The 18,306-nt window shown below is 37.8% G+C and overlaps 1 protein-coding gene across 2 annotated transcripts in view; it reads left to right on the forward strand.

Moving 5' to 3' along the window:
- Positions 1 to 17,487, forward strand: part of CCDC6 (coiled-coil domain containing 6) — a 51,894-nt gene extending 34,407 nt beyond the window's left edge. The window contains exons 5-10 of one of the 2 annotated variants that reach the window (XM_065843283.2): positions 550 to 710; positions 2,841 to 2,997; positions 6,432 to 6,532; positions 10,277 to 10,401; positions 10,753 to 10,794; positions 12,713 to 12,847. In XM_065843283.2, the coding sequence (XP_065699355.1) occupies positions 550 to 710; positions 2,841 to 2,997; positions 6,432 to 6,532; positions 10,277 to 10,401; positions 10,753 to 10,773 (565 nt within the window). In that variant the 3' untranslated portion in view covers positions 10,774 to 10,794; positions 12,713 to 12,847. Of the gene's footprint in view, positions 1 to 549; positions 711 to 2,840; positions 2,998 to 6,431; positions 6,533 to 10,276; positions 10,402 to 10,752; positions 10,795 to 12,712 lie in introns of both variants that reach the window. The other variant, XM_065843282.2, reaches the window with a different exon arrangement.
- Positions 17,488 to 18,306: the final 819 nt, after the last annotated feature.

Raw genomic sequence — 18,306 nt, forward strand, 5'->3', positions numbered from 1 at the left:
AAAAAAAAAACACAGAAAAGGAAGACTGTTTGACTACGCTTCAGAAAATCTCTGTGAAGGTTTCTCTTTGGATAATGGTGAAACGCAGCAAAGCTTGTGTTTCACCAGACATACTTTACTCATCTTTTCATCTTGAATGTGTGTTCTTCCTGTAAGAACATCAATGTAAAAACTCATAAGAGAGAAACTGAATTTGCTTAGACATGATTTTGTGGAATAAGTAGCTTTTGAGTATAAAACTGAAGTAACTATACATAGTCCTGAATTTGTTTTTCCTGACCTGCATTCAGAAATATTTGGGAGTGTCAATGTCTGAATATTTTGAATATTTTCAAAAATCCATCTGTGCTTGGACAAAAAGTTTTACCTTTTTTATTTTGAGTTAGGAAAGAAAGCATTACAAATCCTTCCAAAATTCTCTCCCCTGATCCAGTAGTTAAAATAAATCTTACATACCTGTCAGAATCCTTGCAGTGCCTTGATGGAAGATTTAAGGGGTTTTCTTTTCATTAGAATTTGAAGGTAAAGTTTGAACTATTTTTCATACAGAATTTTGCAGGAGAAATTAGACCAGCCAGTGTCTGCTCCACCATCACCCAGAGACATATCAATGGAAATAGATTCTCCAGAAAATATGATGAGACATATCAGATTTTTAAAGAATGAAGTGGAGAGGTTAAAGAAACAACTGAGGGCTGCACAGTTACAGCGTGAGTAAACAACTTGTTCTAAATCTTTGTAAGTTTGTGTAATAGAAGATTTTTATATATACTTTCATGCGTTGGAATTGAAGGTAGAAGTGGAGCAAAACAAGGTAAGTTTGGATTAAAACATTTTCATAATTGCAGTATTATTGCTCACTGATGTATTTATAGTGCAGTTTAGCAGCTTTTTAGCTTTACTAGAAGGTTGTCTGGAAGAATCAACAAAAATTTCTTGAATACTTTGGGCCAGAAAGAATGTTTCTACTTTTTTCTTTTCCGAGACTTAGCAGTATTTCAACATACAGATTTTGCAAAACATACTTATGGCTTGCTTTGTAAGGGTCTTGATATAAATGAAGAATTACTCGAAAGAATTAACTACCAAAATAAAGTTCAGTTGTATGTAAGAATTTAACTTGTTAATGATTGCAGCTACCTTTAAGTGATTGTTTGGAGCTGTGGTAGGCTAATTGTTCAGGCAGCTATTTGTTGTCACAATGTAGTAGAACGAGTAATCTTACTCTGTTCTTACCTATGTAAGATCGTGAAGGTGGAGAGAATGAATAATGGTGTAGAAGTCCTTGTGTTTCTGTTGTGAAAAGCATCTTGGACCCTTGACCAGAAGTGGAAATCCTTCTTGCCTTGCCTTTCAAGAGACAAGGCTGCAGCTCTGAGTACCTGCTCTCAGCTGCCGGAGAGGTTTTTGGAGTCTACCTGTGATCTTTTCAACGCTAATCCTTGAGTAGATACCTACCCATATAGACAGAATAATGCAGGCCAGTGGGAAATAGGCAATATTCTCCCCCTGTAGCGTGCTGGTCTTGACAGGCTAACTGAAATATTTCAGCCCTCATTTAAAGAAATAGTTTGCGGAGGCAGCGGCCTTCTTAAAGACAATGGTGACGGGAGAGTGGTCTTCTGCAGAGACCTTGTGCATGAGTTCACGATATTAGTAATTTGTGTCAGTTAAAAGCAGATAAGGACTGCTCATCTCCGTACTTGCCAGTTCTGTCTGCACTGCAACCTTCACTTAGTGACTTCAGAACAAGAGCAAGGCCTTAGATTTAAAGTACTCTTTGTACAGATCTGTAATGAATCTTTAATTTCAATATTCTTTATTATTTTTAAGTGGTTTCTTTTTGAATTATAGTGATTTAAAGTAAAAATTTAGAAGCATTCGAAGTCTAGTTCTCATTGAAAATAAGATCTAGGTTTAAAAGTACTCCTTCCCTTTGCAAACAGCCTGCAAGCAGAAGATGAAACTGAAACACAGTTTTCACTTTGGCATTTGCAATACGTGGTCATTAGGGAATCTCTAGCATTATTCATAAACACTTAATAAAATATGCTCCCTAAATTCTGATATTGGTGTTACATTTTGTCTTCCTGAAGCACATGTTCCATTTTATTTAAATAATCTCTCAAAATGATTTGTAGCTTTCCATAATTTGGTTTTACTACTTTAAATAGCCCACATGTGATACCAGACCATTTAAGTGATGTTCGCTGAACCTCTTTAGAATTCCAAACGCAAGTTGTTCTTTGTAGAGAGTACCACTTGTTGGCTTTTAATATCGATGCATGTTCTTCTGGTCAGTCTCTATGATAAAATGTGTGATTGAAAGAATGCTGTAGAATACATACAAGGTAGAAATTTAATATGAGCTTGGGTGTTTGGGGTTTCAGAACTTGTTTTGTGCCTCCTCCTTCAAAACGGAAATATACCTTTTAAATAATTCCTTCTATATGTTTCAGTAAGATCTTTGTAAATGTGGACTAGTGTTATTTTAATGAAGCAGGAATCATTGTATTTCGTCTTTATGGTTGTGTTTGTATTATTTTCTTAATGACTTTTTTCCCCCTTCCTTATCGAATTAATTTAAGCAAATACTTAAAACTTTTTTTGCTTTTTACCTTTAATTTCCAAAATTGCTGTCAACCAATAATTTCTTTTAGTATTTACTGTCCTGAGTTAGGCTTTGAACTAATGGCTTAGAGATGAGAATTTTGAGTGATCCATCCTGAGCATTTTCTACACTGTCTTTCTCGAAGTACTGGAGTAAAATTAGGCACAACGTATTTGCCCGTCTGTGAAATTGAATTTTAATAAAATTTTAACAAAATTCTGAATTTCAGATTCAGAGAAGATGGCACAATATTTAGAAGAGGAGCGACATATGAGAGAGGAAAACTTGAGACTTCAAAGAAAATTACAGAGGGAAATGGAACGTAGGGAAGCACTTTGCAGGCAACTGTCAGAAAGTGAATCCAGCTTAGAAATGGATGATGAAAGGTTTGTGTTTTCCAGATATGTTGGCATTGAGCTTATTCATCAATACTTATTCTATAATATTCAAAAAGAAGTATAAGTATTTATAGAAATAACTTGTATATGGGTTTAATATAGGTGTCAAATTTCAGCATGGAGTATCCAGTATTCCAGGAGTATCTTCAGTAGGATTGTATCAAACTTGAACAGAAATTGCATTAGTTTTAACAGAAAGAAAATATTTGTATCTGAAGATTACTTAAGGTTTTTATAATGTATATTGAAATAAGTATAGCTGTGGAGTTGAGATTCAGGGTAATTTGATCACAGTACCTTTGTTTTGCCCCCAGCTTCGTAACTGCAAGGAATTCTGTGAGGCAGGAGCAGCGTCCTTACTTGGGGCTAATTCTTCCTTTGTGAAAAGTAAAGTGTGTTCAGCCAAATACAAGGGGATACTGTGTAAAGCCTTAGAGAGAGGAAGCATTTCCAGAACTGTTGGCTTGTCCTTGGTGTCCAAACCATAACATCCTTGATTTTTCTTTTTTGTGTTGCAAGCTGCAGTGCTTGCACTGACCTTACAGACAGTCTTGAGTCTGTCATGGTTTAATATGGTGCCTTTTAGTGTTTTCTCACGACATAGTCATATGACAGTGTCATATCTTAAAAGAGGTTTTTAAGTACACTTCGAATAAACATTCCTATTTTTTTTGTCAAATGCTCATTATTTTGTACCGGTTTACATTATTTTGGATTTAGAGTGGTCCTTTAAAAAAATTCTTTCGATATGGAGATACTTCTTCTTGGATCATCAGTATATTTGTTATAAGCCATCATTTCCCAGAAACAAAGTACCAGGTATTTTGTTTCAAGGAACACCCTTAAAGTTCAAGGTAGTGGTTTCATTTTAGTGAAATAAGAGGCAACTGACATATATTACAGTAGCATCTGGTATTAAGATGTAGTAAATGCTATCTAAATTAAATTGTTAGAAACGCAGGATTCTGGTGTTTGAATCTACTTTTATTAGCCTAATCTTTCCTGCTGATATTTACGTTATAATGGAAATCCAGTCAAAATCTAATTCTATGTGGATTACCAGTATTAATGCAAAAATGTAGAGTATCCTAATAATTCTTTTGTCAACCAGTTGTAGGTAGTAGTAATCAATAAAATGCAGGAAAATTTGATTAACTATTCTGTACTTCTAAGAAATGTCATTGTCATGTTGACAAAATCACTCCAAAACAGATATTTGTTTTGTTAGTAGTACAAGGTAAAAGGAAGCACAAAACCAGTACTAGAGTGGTTAGTCTTAAGAGAACTGTGTATGCAGAATAATTGTGGAACTACATGCAGTAATGATTTCTGAATGTAAATTTTTGTCAGCTTACATTGTCTTCCTGAAAATGATGGTGGTGATAGATCAGATATCCTTTTTTTTCAGTTGCATTCTGTTAGCTGGCATTATTCAGGTTAGACATGAGAAATTTTTTACACTGAGGATGGTGAAACACTGGCCCAGGTTGCCCAGAGAGGTGTTGATGCCACATCCCTGGAGACACCCCAGGCCAGACTGGACGGGGGCTCTGAGCAACCTGAGCTGGGGGAAGATGTCCTTGCTCATGGCAGGGGTGGCACTGGATGAGCTTGGAAGGTCCCTTCAACCCAAACTATTCTGTGATTCCATTATACTTATTTTTTGTAAATGGAGATGCTTTACTGAGTGCAAAATACACAACTGTCCCAAAACTTCTTCCTCCTGACTAGCAATAGCTTTGTCTTCTCAATCCTCCATCCTATTCTCTGGAGTAGTAAGGAAATACCTGCAGCCAGGAAGCGTACTAGTGGTGTGCTGCTGTTCCGTAGCAGTGATCCAGGTACTAGGATTATTTAAAGAAAGTTGTCTTTATGTGGAATAAAATACAGCTAAATCATAAAGACCACAGCCTTGCTCTCTGCATTACCAGTTACTGCGTGTTGCAGAGGGAGCCTAGTCAGTTCAGTTTCACTAACCTTGCCACTGGTAGCTCTTTAGAAAACTTACATTTTATTAAACTTTAATTGGGCAGTTTGTTATTTTTCCATTGTTCTCTATTGCAGCTACTTTTATTACCTGATCTACGCAAATTTGAACCAGCTTGGGTATCGCTACACTGTACTGCCTGTGTTAGGTGTTGTGGCTTAGTAACTGAATATCCGAGTTAAAAATTAATAAGATGTTTTATGAAAACATCATTCAAATAGTTTTATGAACTGGCTCACAGACCATGAAGCAGTCATCATTGTGAGTTCCATCAAATAGGAATATTTTTAATGCTGTTCCATGTTGTGTATTTTTTTCTGTGATCTGGAAATAAATGTAGCTACTAAGAATTTCTGAGAACTTGGTGGTAGAAGGGGAGACAAGGCAGAGTCAAAGGGCTGTTAGGTTGCTGATTTTCCATGCTGCTTTGCTGTGTCAAGAAACACAGCTAAAAGTAACAATATAGACCCAGGCGCACTGGTTTGCGACCATATGTGCAGGAGCAAGTGGGCAGCAGAACCTCTGGTCAGACAATGACTGAAAACTCTAGTTGTAGAGAGCATAAGCAAATCAGCCTGAAAGCTGCCAGCCTGGTGCTGTGGGAAAAAATACATAAAATTACTTTCGAGATATAAACAGTAAGTGGAGCAAGTAGGAGCAATTGGCACAGTTGTTACCTTCTTTTATATAGCACTTGATGGCTGTGAAGAAGCTTCACTGTACTCAGTGAGTAAAGTACAAATAAATACCACTAAAATTATTACAGGTGTGAAAAAATGCCTTGTTCATTTTGGCACCGTGAAGTGTGGGAGGTGTCTTGCAACACAACCTAGAAGTGTCTGTAGTGGGAGAAAGTTCTAGGTTCAAAATGTTTCTCTGTTCCAGTGGCAAAAGACACAATGAGCAAATGGCTAAACAAGGAGACCAGTGGAATATAAGTAGGAAACAGGCCATGTTTTAGTCTGTGAGGCTGATCGGTTGTTGGAACAAGTTATTGATACTTTAATTATTTTTGTTGCCCCTTTTCATGATTTCAGACTAGTGCCGAGTACCCTTCTGAAAGATACACTCCAGCCAGACAAGCTGTTGAGTTCAATGTATAAATTATGTGTAAAATGCAAGAATTTAGTATAGGTCAGATTGGATGACATGATTTATACCTCTGTCCTTAATACGTGCTATTCTAATCGTATGCAACTTGTATGGTTTTAACTGCAAATAACGAAGATAAGTCCAGCTATTTCCATTGAAAATTAAACCAGTATCTGAGCCTTCAGCTACAATGAAAGTTCCTGTTATGACTTCCTAAAGGTGACTGGTCCTTCATTAATCTAATGTGACTCTTATAGGAATTGAAAAAAAACACAGCGAAACATTTAAAACGTGGCACATCTTAAAAGGTTTGATCTAATTATTCTTTACCTTTTTTTGTTAGATATTTTAATGAGATGTCTGCACAAGGATTAAGACCTCGCACTGTGTCCAGTCCTATCCCTTATACACCCTCACCAAGTTCTAGCAGACCTATATCACCTGGTAAATATTGAACCCAGTTTCTAAAATTATTGTATGCATCACATAGTAATGTGCCCTATTACTGTATTTGGATCAGTAGCCTTTCAAAGCTAGTCTGGAGAAAAAAAATCACAAATAATAGTTTTGCCTTAGATGTCTTCTAGTGCAGCCTGTTTTCAGATGGTTCTGTTTTACACTGTGAACAGATATTAGAAGTCAGTTAAGTAGCTATCACTTGAACTTTTATTTCTTTTTTGCTGTCTTTTTCTCTCTGTCTCTTTTTTTTTTCTTTCCCAACAAGATGTATAGTTCAGAGTTTGGTGATGAACTAGTAATGAGACTGCTATTGTGCTCTGAATAAAAACTTCTTATAGAAGTCTAATCTTGAACCTGCTGGAAAAAAAGTCAATTTTGTTTTCTCTTTACCAGAGAAATGGCTTTTGTATTTCTGTCATTTTCTATTGTAAAACAATAACTATAAAATTAAGAGTTCCTGTCTCTAGTACTTTGCATAACAAAAGCAAATTAACCTTTCCTGAGTTTGTAATTACTGAATGTATTTTAAATCAAAGGAAGTGTATTTGTGTTACGAACATATTTATTTTCTGAAATGTAAAATCCCTTAAAATTGCACTTGGATATGTATTGAAAGTTGTTGGCCGTGGATGTTATATGGCGATCACAAACTCACCTGTGCATAAAGAAGCAGATCCTGCATGCCCTGCTTTCCAAGTTCAGCCTTAGAACCTGTCAGACAGAGCCCTACAGTAGGGGCAAATGAGATGTGCTCTATATTGACACATTCTGCAAGATGGGATTGAGCTGTTTTATTACACAGGTCTGCTAGAACCTATACAATGTCTTTAAACTCTTTAATTTTCAAGATTGACTTCAGTCTTTCAGAAGGATTCAAAATAGTTTTCATCCAGGTGTTTCAGAAGGAGTAAACGTGTGAAAACCAGCCATGGCCAGATGCCATGTTCCAGTGTTAGAGATGAGAGTGATGATAGAGTTTTTCAAAAGGTTTATTGGCTTCTGAAATGAGCCAAATCACTTGACTCTCAGTGTTTTACAAGATATGTTACCAGGAAAGCGAGGTGTTTTCTTATTCTTTTCCTGTAACTGGTTGTAGAGAAACATAGTCGTGCTAACAGCTGTTCAGGAGTAACTGCTGTGGACGTTCATCGTTATACAGGTGCACCCTTCATCATAATGCAATATTCAACTGCACATTTTATCTGCAGTCCCCGCAGTGATTATAATTACAAGTATGTGTAGGAAAAATTGTCTGGTAACGTAACAGGCTTGCATGCTAGATTACCTAGAAATGCGCTCAGTTTGGATGCTGCCGTGTCAGTGCAGGAGCCCCCTGTCCATTTGCTCCTGCATTGGGGCTGAAGCACATTCCTTGTTCCCTGTGGACTTCACTTCCCATCAGTAGTTGACCAAAGAATGCTGTGTTCTAGTGGGAATTACAGCCCAGACTATGCTGGAACACAGTCTGAAGTAGAGTTAAAAATAGCACAGCTGACATGATCATCTCTAACAGAGTTCACAGTTTTGGTTACGTTGGTACAGTAAATGTTGCAGGCTAGCACTCCTGCAGAGGCAGCTACGTTACTCTCCTTCACATCTTATAAATTAATATCCACAGTTGGGAAGTTTCAGATTTCAGAGAAGAACAACTAGCAATTTGTTAGAGAACTAATAGGGAGTTTTGTACAGCTCTCTGGGATATCTGAATGTAGTAATGGATGAAAACAAATAGTTTTTTGAGAGTACTTTATATCTAAATTAGTACAGTAAGACACTCTCAAAAATATCAGCACAGAAAAATACAACAGTCATATTTTGCATTAAATAATTGTATGGCTTGGCATGTTTCATTTGGCAAATGATGTGCCTGAATTTGTAGAAACATAATTTGAAACCAGTCAGAAATGCTCTCATTTATACAGGTAACCAGTCAGCTTTAATGGGTCAGATTCTGGATAATGAATCCCAGAGCCTTCGGTTCTTGAAGGGTTTCAGATGCTGCTTCTGAGGAGTCTTCCAGGCTGAGATACTGCTGAGATTTCTAGCACAGTGCATGGAACTTTGAAGACTGTGGAAGTATTGCTACTCCTAGACATCTGGGGATTAGTTAGTCTAATTACCAATTAGTCTTTAGTGTAGATAAACTGTTACATGCTTTGTTTGCAGAGATGAGCTACCTTGCATGTATGTGCACTGCTCTGCTATCGGTTCTTTGACTGCCAATGTAGACTTGCATTTGTAAAACTTTTGAAGCTGGTTTATCTAGAAACAGTCCAAATTGCAATGTTGCAAAAGTGACTTAAAGAGTTTTGCCTTTTATTGTTCTGAGCTCTTGTCTCTGACTTGCAACACATTGTCACCTGCCTGAACATTGGTTTATTTCTTTGTGCTTACAAAGCACTTAGTTATAAAACATGTGCTGTACAGACAATTAAATTGCAGGGTCAAAAAAACAGATTAATTTTGTTAATCTGCATTGTTTAACTGCTCTAAAGTGACAGCTATTCCAGTGGAGTCACTTTTAATTTGCACCAGACATCCATTGGGTATGTAACAGAATCGAACTTCGAATGGAAGGAAGCAAGGGGAGTATGTTTTCTTTTGTGACTTTATTAGTGATCTGACACATGGGTTTTGTTTTTCCTTCCCCCCCCCCCCAAGATCTTGTCTCATCAATTGTAGTTACAAACACAGATCATGCAGTTGAGGACAGAGCTGGGTGTTGGTGCATACTGTAGCTGCAGTGGCACTTTTTTGCCTTGATTTAGTGTTGAAGAAGTGTGAAAACTGTTAAATCCCATGTGGTGTTACAAAAGCTTAATAGTCCTTTAGAAACATTTTGGTCATAATTCTCCAAAGCACTTGCTAGCCTCTAATACTAAACAACTGAGAAAAGTCTTGTCTCCTACCTCACTGGTGTTGTTGTCAAAACGCAATAATGAGCTAAAGGTTTTGGAAAATGTGGTGTTTTGAGAAATACTCAAAATGTTCAGAACATTTCAAGGTCTGAACTTTAAACGTTTTGCAGTTGCTTTTACTGGCTATACAGGTACTCTGTATTTTTATAAAATAGTTCTTACAGAAAGGAAATATTTAGATAGAAGAATGAGGTATCTGTACTTTTGAATATGAGCCTTTCCCTAATGTGGATAAAACAAGTTGTAATTTTAAATGTTAGTTGCTAGCCTAGTCCAGCTAGCAACTAATCTCAGAATGTTTTAATGTCACAGCCCCAGAGATCTTTAGGTCCCTGCCTATAAATGCCAAGGCAAACCAGCCTAAGTGCAGGTGTGGTAGGTCTTGGAGGAGCCCCCTGCGTCCATGTTCTTTGTGGAAACTCGCAGTGGCTCAGTGCTCGATGGCTTCTCCAGGCACAACCTCGCTGCTGCTTCAGACTGTATTTTGTTCATTTCTCTGAGGAGAAATGGAAGGCTGGATGGAAACACTTGTGGACTAAAACTAAGCCTTACAGTGTTTATGTTAAGTGCGAAGTTACATTTAACATTGTTTAATATATGTTTCGAAACATATGTTAGTTTACTACAGGAAAAGAACTTAATTTTGCATCACGTTTTTCAGTACAATTAATATTTTTAGATGTCTTATCTGGCAGCAGTTACCATTTCTTAACGTATTACTAATTCAGAACTAAAAAAGGTTAAAAACCTCACACTTCAGTTTGTAATATAAACAAGAATGTTGATGTTATCTTGTTGTAACAATTTTTAGGTCTGTCATATGCAAGTCACACAGTTGGTTTCACACCACCAACTTCACTGACTAGAGCTGGAATGTCTTACTACAATTCCCCAGGCCTTCATGTGCAACACATGGGACCATCCCATGGTATTACAGTAAGTATTTAAAATAGGAGATGCTTGTTACCAGTGTCAGTTTGTTTATTAGAAGTTGTGATTGCTTGCCCTTAAGTTTTTTAACAAAACATTTTTGTAAATGTTTGTTTTTGTCTCCTTACTTCAAGATATCTATTGCTGCTTTCTTCAACCCTGATTTTCCTCTTCACCCCTCAGAAACTGATTCTTTTGGGAGAACCTTATTTTCTGCAAAATAATAGGATGTGTTATCATCTTAAGGACAGTAATAGGTATCATCTTATGGATCAGCAGGCAGGGGGTGAGAAGTGATGTTCTAAGCTGCTAAACCTGTCCCAGGAAGTAAAAACATTGCTTTCATTTTTCTCCTAGTCTCCACCATCTGACGGATGAGTCATCTGAGGTTGCTCCAAGGTCAGGTTTTCTTCAGGATGACACTCAATGCTACCATCATGTCACTGTAACAGGCAGTTAACTCTTATTTTATATTCTCATTGGCAAAGAACAAAGTTAATATAAACGTTTGTTAGGGCGATTTCTTGTATCTTTCAACTGGATTTATTTCCTTTTGATGCATTTCGACTTAATTGTGTTTCTTCTAAATATTTGTGGAGTTTAATGAGCGAACAGAGCCTAAATATTAACCATTTGGCAAAATAACTTATGGTTGTTGTATCAAGACCACATTGATTTTTCTCAACAGGTATGGTAGTATGTAAATATCATGCAAGGTTTTTGCATATACTTGTCACTTTCAAATGTGAAAACATGTTTCAGTAGAATTTTTAATAGAATGCTAAAGTATGCCTGCATGTAAAATCAGCTAGGGGAGCACACAAATGTAATTATTCATTTCATGGAGCAAAGATTGGTGGGAACGCTGCAATGGTGGGTAGAACAGGAAGGAAGCTGGAGCTCAGCAGGAAGACAGAATCCTGCTCCTGGGTCAGCCCACTGCCATGTGTCACATGAATTAGTCACAGGAAGATCTCTATGCTTCTGGAAAACCTGGGACCTAATTTTATAAATAAGTTTCTTTAAGGAACTTGTTCTGTTCAGTACTCTGTCTGAAACTCTAAGTTAGTTGGTGTCACATTGAGTCACTATGAAAAAAGTAATCTTTAGGACAAAATACTAATTGTTCTGAGAAAGGTGTTGATAAGTAGCTCTTGGCTTTCTCTTGATACTGAGACCAGGTCCCTTCATGTTTTTAAATGTACACAAATGCAATAAATGGTTTTAAGTGAGACATCAGTCAGTTGTCAAAAATCCCTTGGCTTTTTACATAGAGCATTAATCTATTGTGCATAGTTTTGCAGGAAAATAGATACAATAATACATTATTTGACTAAACTGCAGTTTGATTCTTGACTCTTCATTTTTGATCTCCATTACAGAATAGATTTTCCTGTATTACATTTGATACAGCACTGCAATCATGCTTCTCCCCAGAGCTGATCACCTGTGGTTGATTATTAATTGTGGGTGGGTGGGTGCTTTGTCATACCATGAGGTTCCAGTTAAAGCTAGCTGGATTGGTAAGTGGTGAGCATTTTTTTGCAAAAGTGCAGAAGCTGTGTTATGAAGTGTAATTTATATTATTACATTGCTAACGTTAAAGAAGATTCATCCCCCCCTACTGGTATGTGGGTTTTAAGATTGTGTTTAAGTGTGCAGGTTGTTGGAAACCTGTGGTTTCTGTTGAGGGGGGAGCTCTCTAACAACTGCTTCACTCCTGCAGCCCAAAGGGTTGTGATCTCTTTTTTTGTTCTCCAAAGAACAACTTGTGTTATGCTTTGGTCTTGCTCTGGTGTGCAGGCTAAGAGTCCTTCAGAAGGCCAGAGATTCTGAGCACACTCTCTGGCACTGGAAACATTTCTCCCACACTCAGATACCACTTCATAGGCCAGCAGTGTAAAGTTAAGTGTTCATCAGCACTTACCGGGTGGGCAAATGCAACTGGGAGGTGCTGTCTCTGCGACATCTCTCATTTCTTTTTGGGTTGCTGGTCTTCGTAGGTAAACGTGACTTCAGGACGTACGTCTGGTGCTCATTTCCTGCAAGCTGACAGGAAGGAATGCGTGTTCCGTTTGATTTCAAAAGCACTTCCCCTTTCCTTTGCTACTCTGTTTCAGAGTAACATTGATTTTATGTAAAAGTTGTATTTTGATTCTTGCAATGTTCTGAAATGGATTCTTCCCACATAATGGTTCACATTTTTGTGTGTTTTGTTTTGTTTTCCCCTTTGCCAAGCTCAGTACACTGATTAGAGGACTTGCACCTAACGTTGTTCAGCAGTGTGTTAAACATAATTTCAATATTTGTTCTGCAGAGGCCTTCACCGCGAAGAAGTAACAGCCCCGACAAATTTAAACGTCCCACTCCTCCTCCTTCTCCAAACACGCAGACCCCAGTGCAGCCACCTCCGCCACCACCTCCACCTCCTGTGCAACCTCCGGTCCAACCCGCAGCATCGCAGGCAGCCACTTTTCAACATTCAGTGCATCCCTCCTCTCAGCCTTAGTGCATGTGCTCAGCAGTCTGATGTCAGAAGTGGACTCATAACATGGAGCAGTTTACTAAAAGCCAAAGGCTTCCTTGGCATATTTGGATTTGACTTATTTGCACTGAGGTTATTTAGGCTTCACTGTTAATTGTGTTGTAAACGTTTGTATAAAATGCAGCCAGTGTTGTGGGTCTACAACACTAACTTAACAAAGTTTTGCCATCAGTGTTTACTTGAACTACATGTATGTCCATTCTCTGGCTGGAACATTTGCTACTCTGTTTGGTAATACGGCATTATGTCGTTTTGCTTGGCTCCAAAGCTTCATTTTCCTGGCTTTTAGGTTTGTAAAATGAAAGGGTACCTTTTTATATTTTTTCATGACAATTTGCAGAAAATTAAAGGCATGATGGGCTTGATGATAAATTCTGAAATATGACAGTGTTTACCAAGCTTATGGAAAATCAGCACTATGTTTCAGTCATTGGAAATAACAGCTTCTCGTGCAAAAGTGAGTCAGACACCCCAATCAGTGCCCAAGACACATACTCTATTGTATTATGTACTAAATAAGCTTAATTCAGCACACAGGATACATCCATACTTGTCCTGTTTAAAAGCACCTCAAGCGTATGGTACAGTTTGAATTTTACAGTGAGGGAACTGGCTTGTTGGAGTCTGTGGAATGTACAATTCGTGGACCTTAACATTTGATGATTTCACTTGACATTTGTGTTAACCTGTAAGCTGCCCATACTGTGTGATCTGTCACAATTAACTTCGGTAAGTGTGGTCCTGCCCACAGGTTACTGATCGCTGATCAAAGTGTGCTCTTTGATTTTGATTTTTTGCTGCAGAAGGCAATGTGATTGTAAAGAACAGCTGATGATAACATTTTTCTTGTTAAAAATATATTAATTGTGATTCCCCTGAAGCAAAGTTTCAACAGGTATTCTAAATGTTCAAAAGTCTGTTAGAAAATAAGGTATAAGATGAGCATATAGGAATATATTGGCACAACAGCCAAAATGTTGTATTGCTTGGTAGAAGCAGAGTACAAGAAAGTAGCACAACATGGCACTAATGAATGCTTATTTAGCAGCCTAAGCCGGTACAATGTATAAAGAAATGTATTCGGAATACATTCTTTCCATTCATTCAGCACAAATAAATTGGTTTCACTTTGCAGTGGAACATAGCGTCACTTCTTGATATTGACATCTTGCTCAGTTACATTTTTCCTGAGGTTCCTGTTGAGTACTGAGGTTTATATATTATTGATTTTGAGTAGTTTACCTCATATATATGGATATGTGGGCCATGGAAAATGACAAAAGAATGTTTATTTTATGAGAATATGTATCTGGCTATAATCAGAGCAACATGAGTAATTTATCTTTTGTTTACAAAAGTTTGTTTGACATGCCTAATGCTTTCTTAAGGACATTTTCAAGAAGGAAGTACAGCATATTGGTAGTATACTAACACTTGTACATATATTTTCATGTTTGCCACTCACCTGTTCAGTAAGAATTGCAAACTGAAAATCTTTATAAAATTAGTGCTCTAAATCAGAATAGCAAGTTAAAATAATGTTGTAAAAGGTTTTGCTTAAGGCAAAACTAGAATTTCTTCACTGTAGATACGTAGTTTCATCTCTGAGAGGATTTAGAGAAATGCATATATAGTCTACTACACGTTTCAAACCAATATGGGATCAAGTCCATTATCAAATTACATTAGTTATGGTAGTGAATCTCCAATCAAGTGTTTCTCAAGATTGTGGCAGACCTGAAATTTGCCCAGTGCTTCCATCTGAAAATAACTGACCATAGCAGGTGCTCACCTTTCCATAGAGGAAGCTCAGCTGTGAGCATTGTGATGAATCAGAGCTCCTGAATCGGTGGTAGGATTGCATGGGAGAAAGTTACAGGCAGGCAGAGGTGGGACTGAGGTCAAGGCAGGATTGGTTTAGTTTGACCCTTGTCCTTTTGTAAACAGAAGACGAAGAAACAAATACATTCTTTCTAAGTAGGATTCCAGCTCAAGTATACCGCTACTTGCAACAGTGCCCTCCTTGCTGAAGTGCTTTGAGATCTTTGGACTTACAGCTCTACTGAGTGCGAGCTGACAGTGATGGTAGTGTAAATGTCGGGGGGGGGGGAAAGCCTTTGACAGTGTTAAGACTATAAAATGGAAAATTGCCTAGACTAATTTACATTTAAAGCATATTCCAAAACTGAATTTGTGTAACCCGAGTTCAGCTGCTGTTATAAAGTGTCTTAGTGAACTCTCCTTACTATTCCAGTGGGACTGTTACCAGAGGAAAGTAAAGAACTGACAAATGTATACTGAATCTTGAAAGTGTAACAAGGCACTGAACTGGCCTTACCTAACTAAGAACATTGAATGAACATTTGCTTGCAATCAGAAGTGGTAAACTCTATTTGTAGACCTTTTGAATAAGATGAGAAATTGTGCATAACCATCTCCTAATAAATATAAATGGATTTTCAGTTTTCCTTGTGAATTATAGTCATGAATTATGATTCCACAGCTGTGATTTTATCAGATCTCCTGTAGACTGGAGAAACTCACTTGGCAGTGAGGTCCAGCTTACTATGAGGACTTAGGTGCTTGGACTCTTTATTTCAGAAGGACCTGAATGGGTTTCTGTTGTCCTTTTCGTCCCCAATGCCTGTCAGTTCCACACTGCATCATCAGTAGTTGTGTAAGGCTACAGAAGCAATTTTTAGCTGTGATGAGCATTTTGTGAGTGTACCCCTTTACAGCTGAAGGTTTAAAACAAATATATATATCTTTTAGCTGTTTCAGCTGTGCTTTTCTCTCTGACAATCAAGCAGCTTTTTGGTTTGGTTTTTTACTTTTTCTCTCAAGGGATCTGGCTTGGACACTGGAATGCAGCTGATGCTCTGTAGAGCATTAAGAATTTATTTTATCCACAATTTGTTCCAGAGAAGTTCATTGGAAGAAGAGGTGGGACTGTTCAGAGAGAGTTTTCCAGCTAACAGCCAGATAAGATTGTTTTAATTACATGTACTCCTCTGAGAGCATATTCCCAAGGGCAGAAAGGACTACCAGAGTTTTTCAAGAAAGTCAGTGCTTTTCTCCGGGTAATTGCTGTGCTGAGGCTGAACAGCAGGATTCCTTTCCTGTTCAAATGTGTGTGTTCAGGAACCCGTCTGCCTGGGTGGAATCCCTCTGCACTTCAGCTGAATGAAAAATGCAGTCTTGGGAGCAACAAAAACAAAGCTTGCTGGGATCTGTGTGAGTTGCACGGCTGACAGGAGACACTATAGACTCCATATATTTTGTTAAATAAATGGAAACTGATCACGGAGACAAATAAAAGAGCCTTGAATACTTTGTCAATCGAAGAACACAGTCTCTCATCCTCAATATTGATTATTGTTTACTAAGAGGATGCATCCAGGGACCTTGTTTAAGACTTGTAGTGCTTTTTCTGATCCTATTGCTTAGTTTTACAAGCAGCATAGTTTGACTACTGTTCAACTCTTTTTGATGTTTCCCTTTTGTTTCAGCCATGGCAGTCTATTTCTTTTTGATCCTTGGGAGTCTACAGAGCGTGGACTATGCAGAGCATATTTCTCCAGTTCAAACCATCTTGTAAGAAACCAGACTGCTTGAGTGTAAGCTATAAAATTATAATACATGCATATAGTACAACAAGCTCCTTGAGGGGAAAGATCTGTGCTCTTGAAGAGGAGCTCCTAGTTACCAAATGGACTGTATGCATAGAGACAATCTGGTTTCCTCAGTTCCCTGAGGAGCTGAATTCCTCTCCCAGCCCTTTTTGGATTTGGAGTAGAGCTCTTAAATCATTTAATTTTTTTTAATTCCACATCTCACTGTAATGAGTGCTCAGGATATCCTTCATGTGTAATAACCACTAGTCCCAGTACAAACAGAGGTTAAGAGTCACTGCCACTTTGTGGGTGGGAGGAAGTCCCTGAATATGCCAGACCGTGGCCTTTACGATGCAGTCGGAGCTCAAGTGCTCATATCATGACTTTTTTATGTTATTTTATTTCTTTTTAAGCAGCTGTTGTGTTTTGGCACAAGTAGTGTGCCCTGAAGAGGAGATAAAACTATAGAGTTGGGTGCTGCATTAACAGCCAGCTACTGCGTTAGGGAGAATAGTGCTTATTCATGTTCGGTCAGTTAGGCTCCAAAGAAAAGTACTACCTCATCTTTAGGTTGGGATGATGTGGCCGCAGGGTCAGGAGAAATGTAGCTGTGCTCTTTTTTTTTTCTGCACGTATTGCCTGTATAGGAGCCTTTCCTCATTGGAACTGGGCTCCAGAGGTTATAAAGCTTTTGTAGAGGAGAAGTGGGGAGTTTGAAGAGATGGCTGAGTTTGAGAAAACTGTGTGTCCCTGTAGTAAGTTGCTGCTCAGAGTACTCTTTGGCTAGGCCTGGGAATCGCCTGTGCTAAAACTACTTATTTTTCCTGTGTTATTTCCTTTCAAAAAGTTTTGTGTTGCAGTTTTCTAAGTTCCTGCCATTGGTTTCTAAGTTAAAAAAAAAAAAAAAAAAAAAAACATAAAAAATTTTAAAAAGGCAATTCCCCTTTCCACAGAAATATTGGAAGTAGTCTTCTACATGCAAAGGTGGGTTTTCTCATGGTATTAATGTATCTATAAACAAAGGTGTTTTATTCTAATGGTAAAACCTAAGCTGTCCAAGGCACTTTAGTTTGTGATTGCTGACTTTTGTTTTGGCAGGTATTTCAGATGAAATCTAAGCCTCCTGTGGAGGAAGAAAATAATCACCTGACAGCTGTAGACTGTTCCTTTCCTGCAGAAATACAGCAATTTCCTCAAATGCAAGTGAAAATGGAACACGCATCCTTGAGCTTTTCTGAAGCTTATATTTCATTTCAACACCTTGGTGATTGCTCTTGTCTCTTTAGAGAATCTACGAAGCCTCATAATAGGTTGGTGGGTATCTAGCTGGTTATTCCTGTGTTTTCCTGATCCTAGCGAAGGAAGCCTGTTCAAATTCAGATCAAATGTATAAATCCACTGGTTAACAACAATGGTCAACGTGCAGATTTGTTGAGCATGAATCCAAGTGATGAGTTTAAAAGCATTACACTGTGTTGGTGTGAATTGGCGCTTATCATTGAATGAACCTCAGATATAAAGCAGTTGTTTTGGGGTTTTTTTTTTTTTAGCAGGTTGCATTTTATTCCTGTATTAGCTGTATTATTGCTTTGTTGTATATCTCAAGGTGTTTACATATGTTTGTAATTGTTACGATGTGTCTGTAATCAAGCTCATCTGTGCCTTCATGCAGACTTCCAATAAACACTTGATTTTTTGTACTTACTTGTATGGAAAACTATGAGGTGGATGTATGTTTCCTTCTATTTGTCA

Source organism: Patagioenas fasciata, chromosome 8, assembly GCF_037038585.1.
Source record: "Patagioenas fasciata isolate bPatFas1 chromosome 8, bPatFas1.hap1, whole genome shotgun sequence".
In the NCBI taxonomy this organism is placed as follows: Eukaryota; Metazoa; Chordata; class Aves; order Columbiformes; family Columbidae; genus Patagioenas; species Patagioenas fasciata.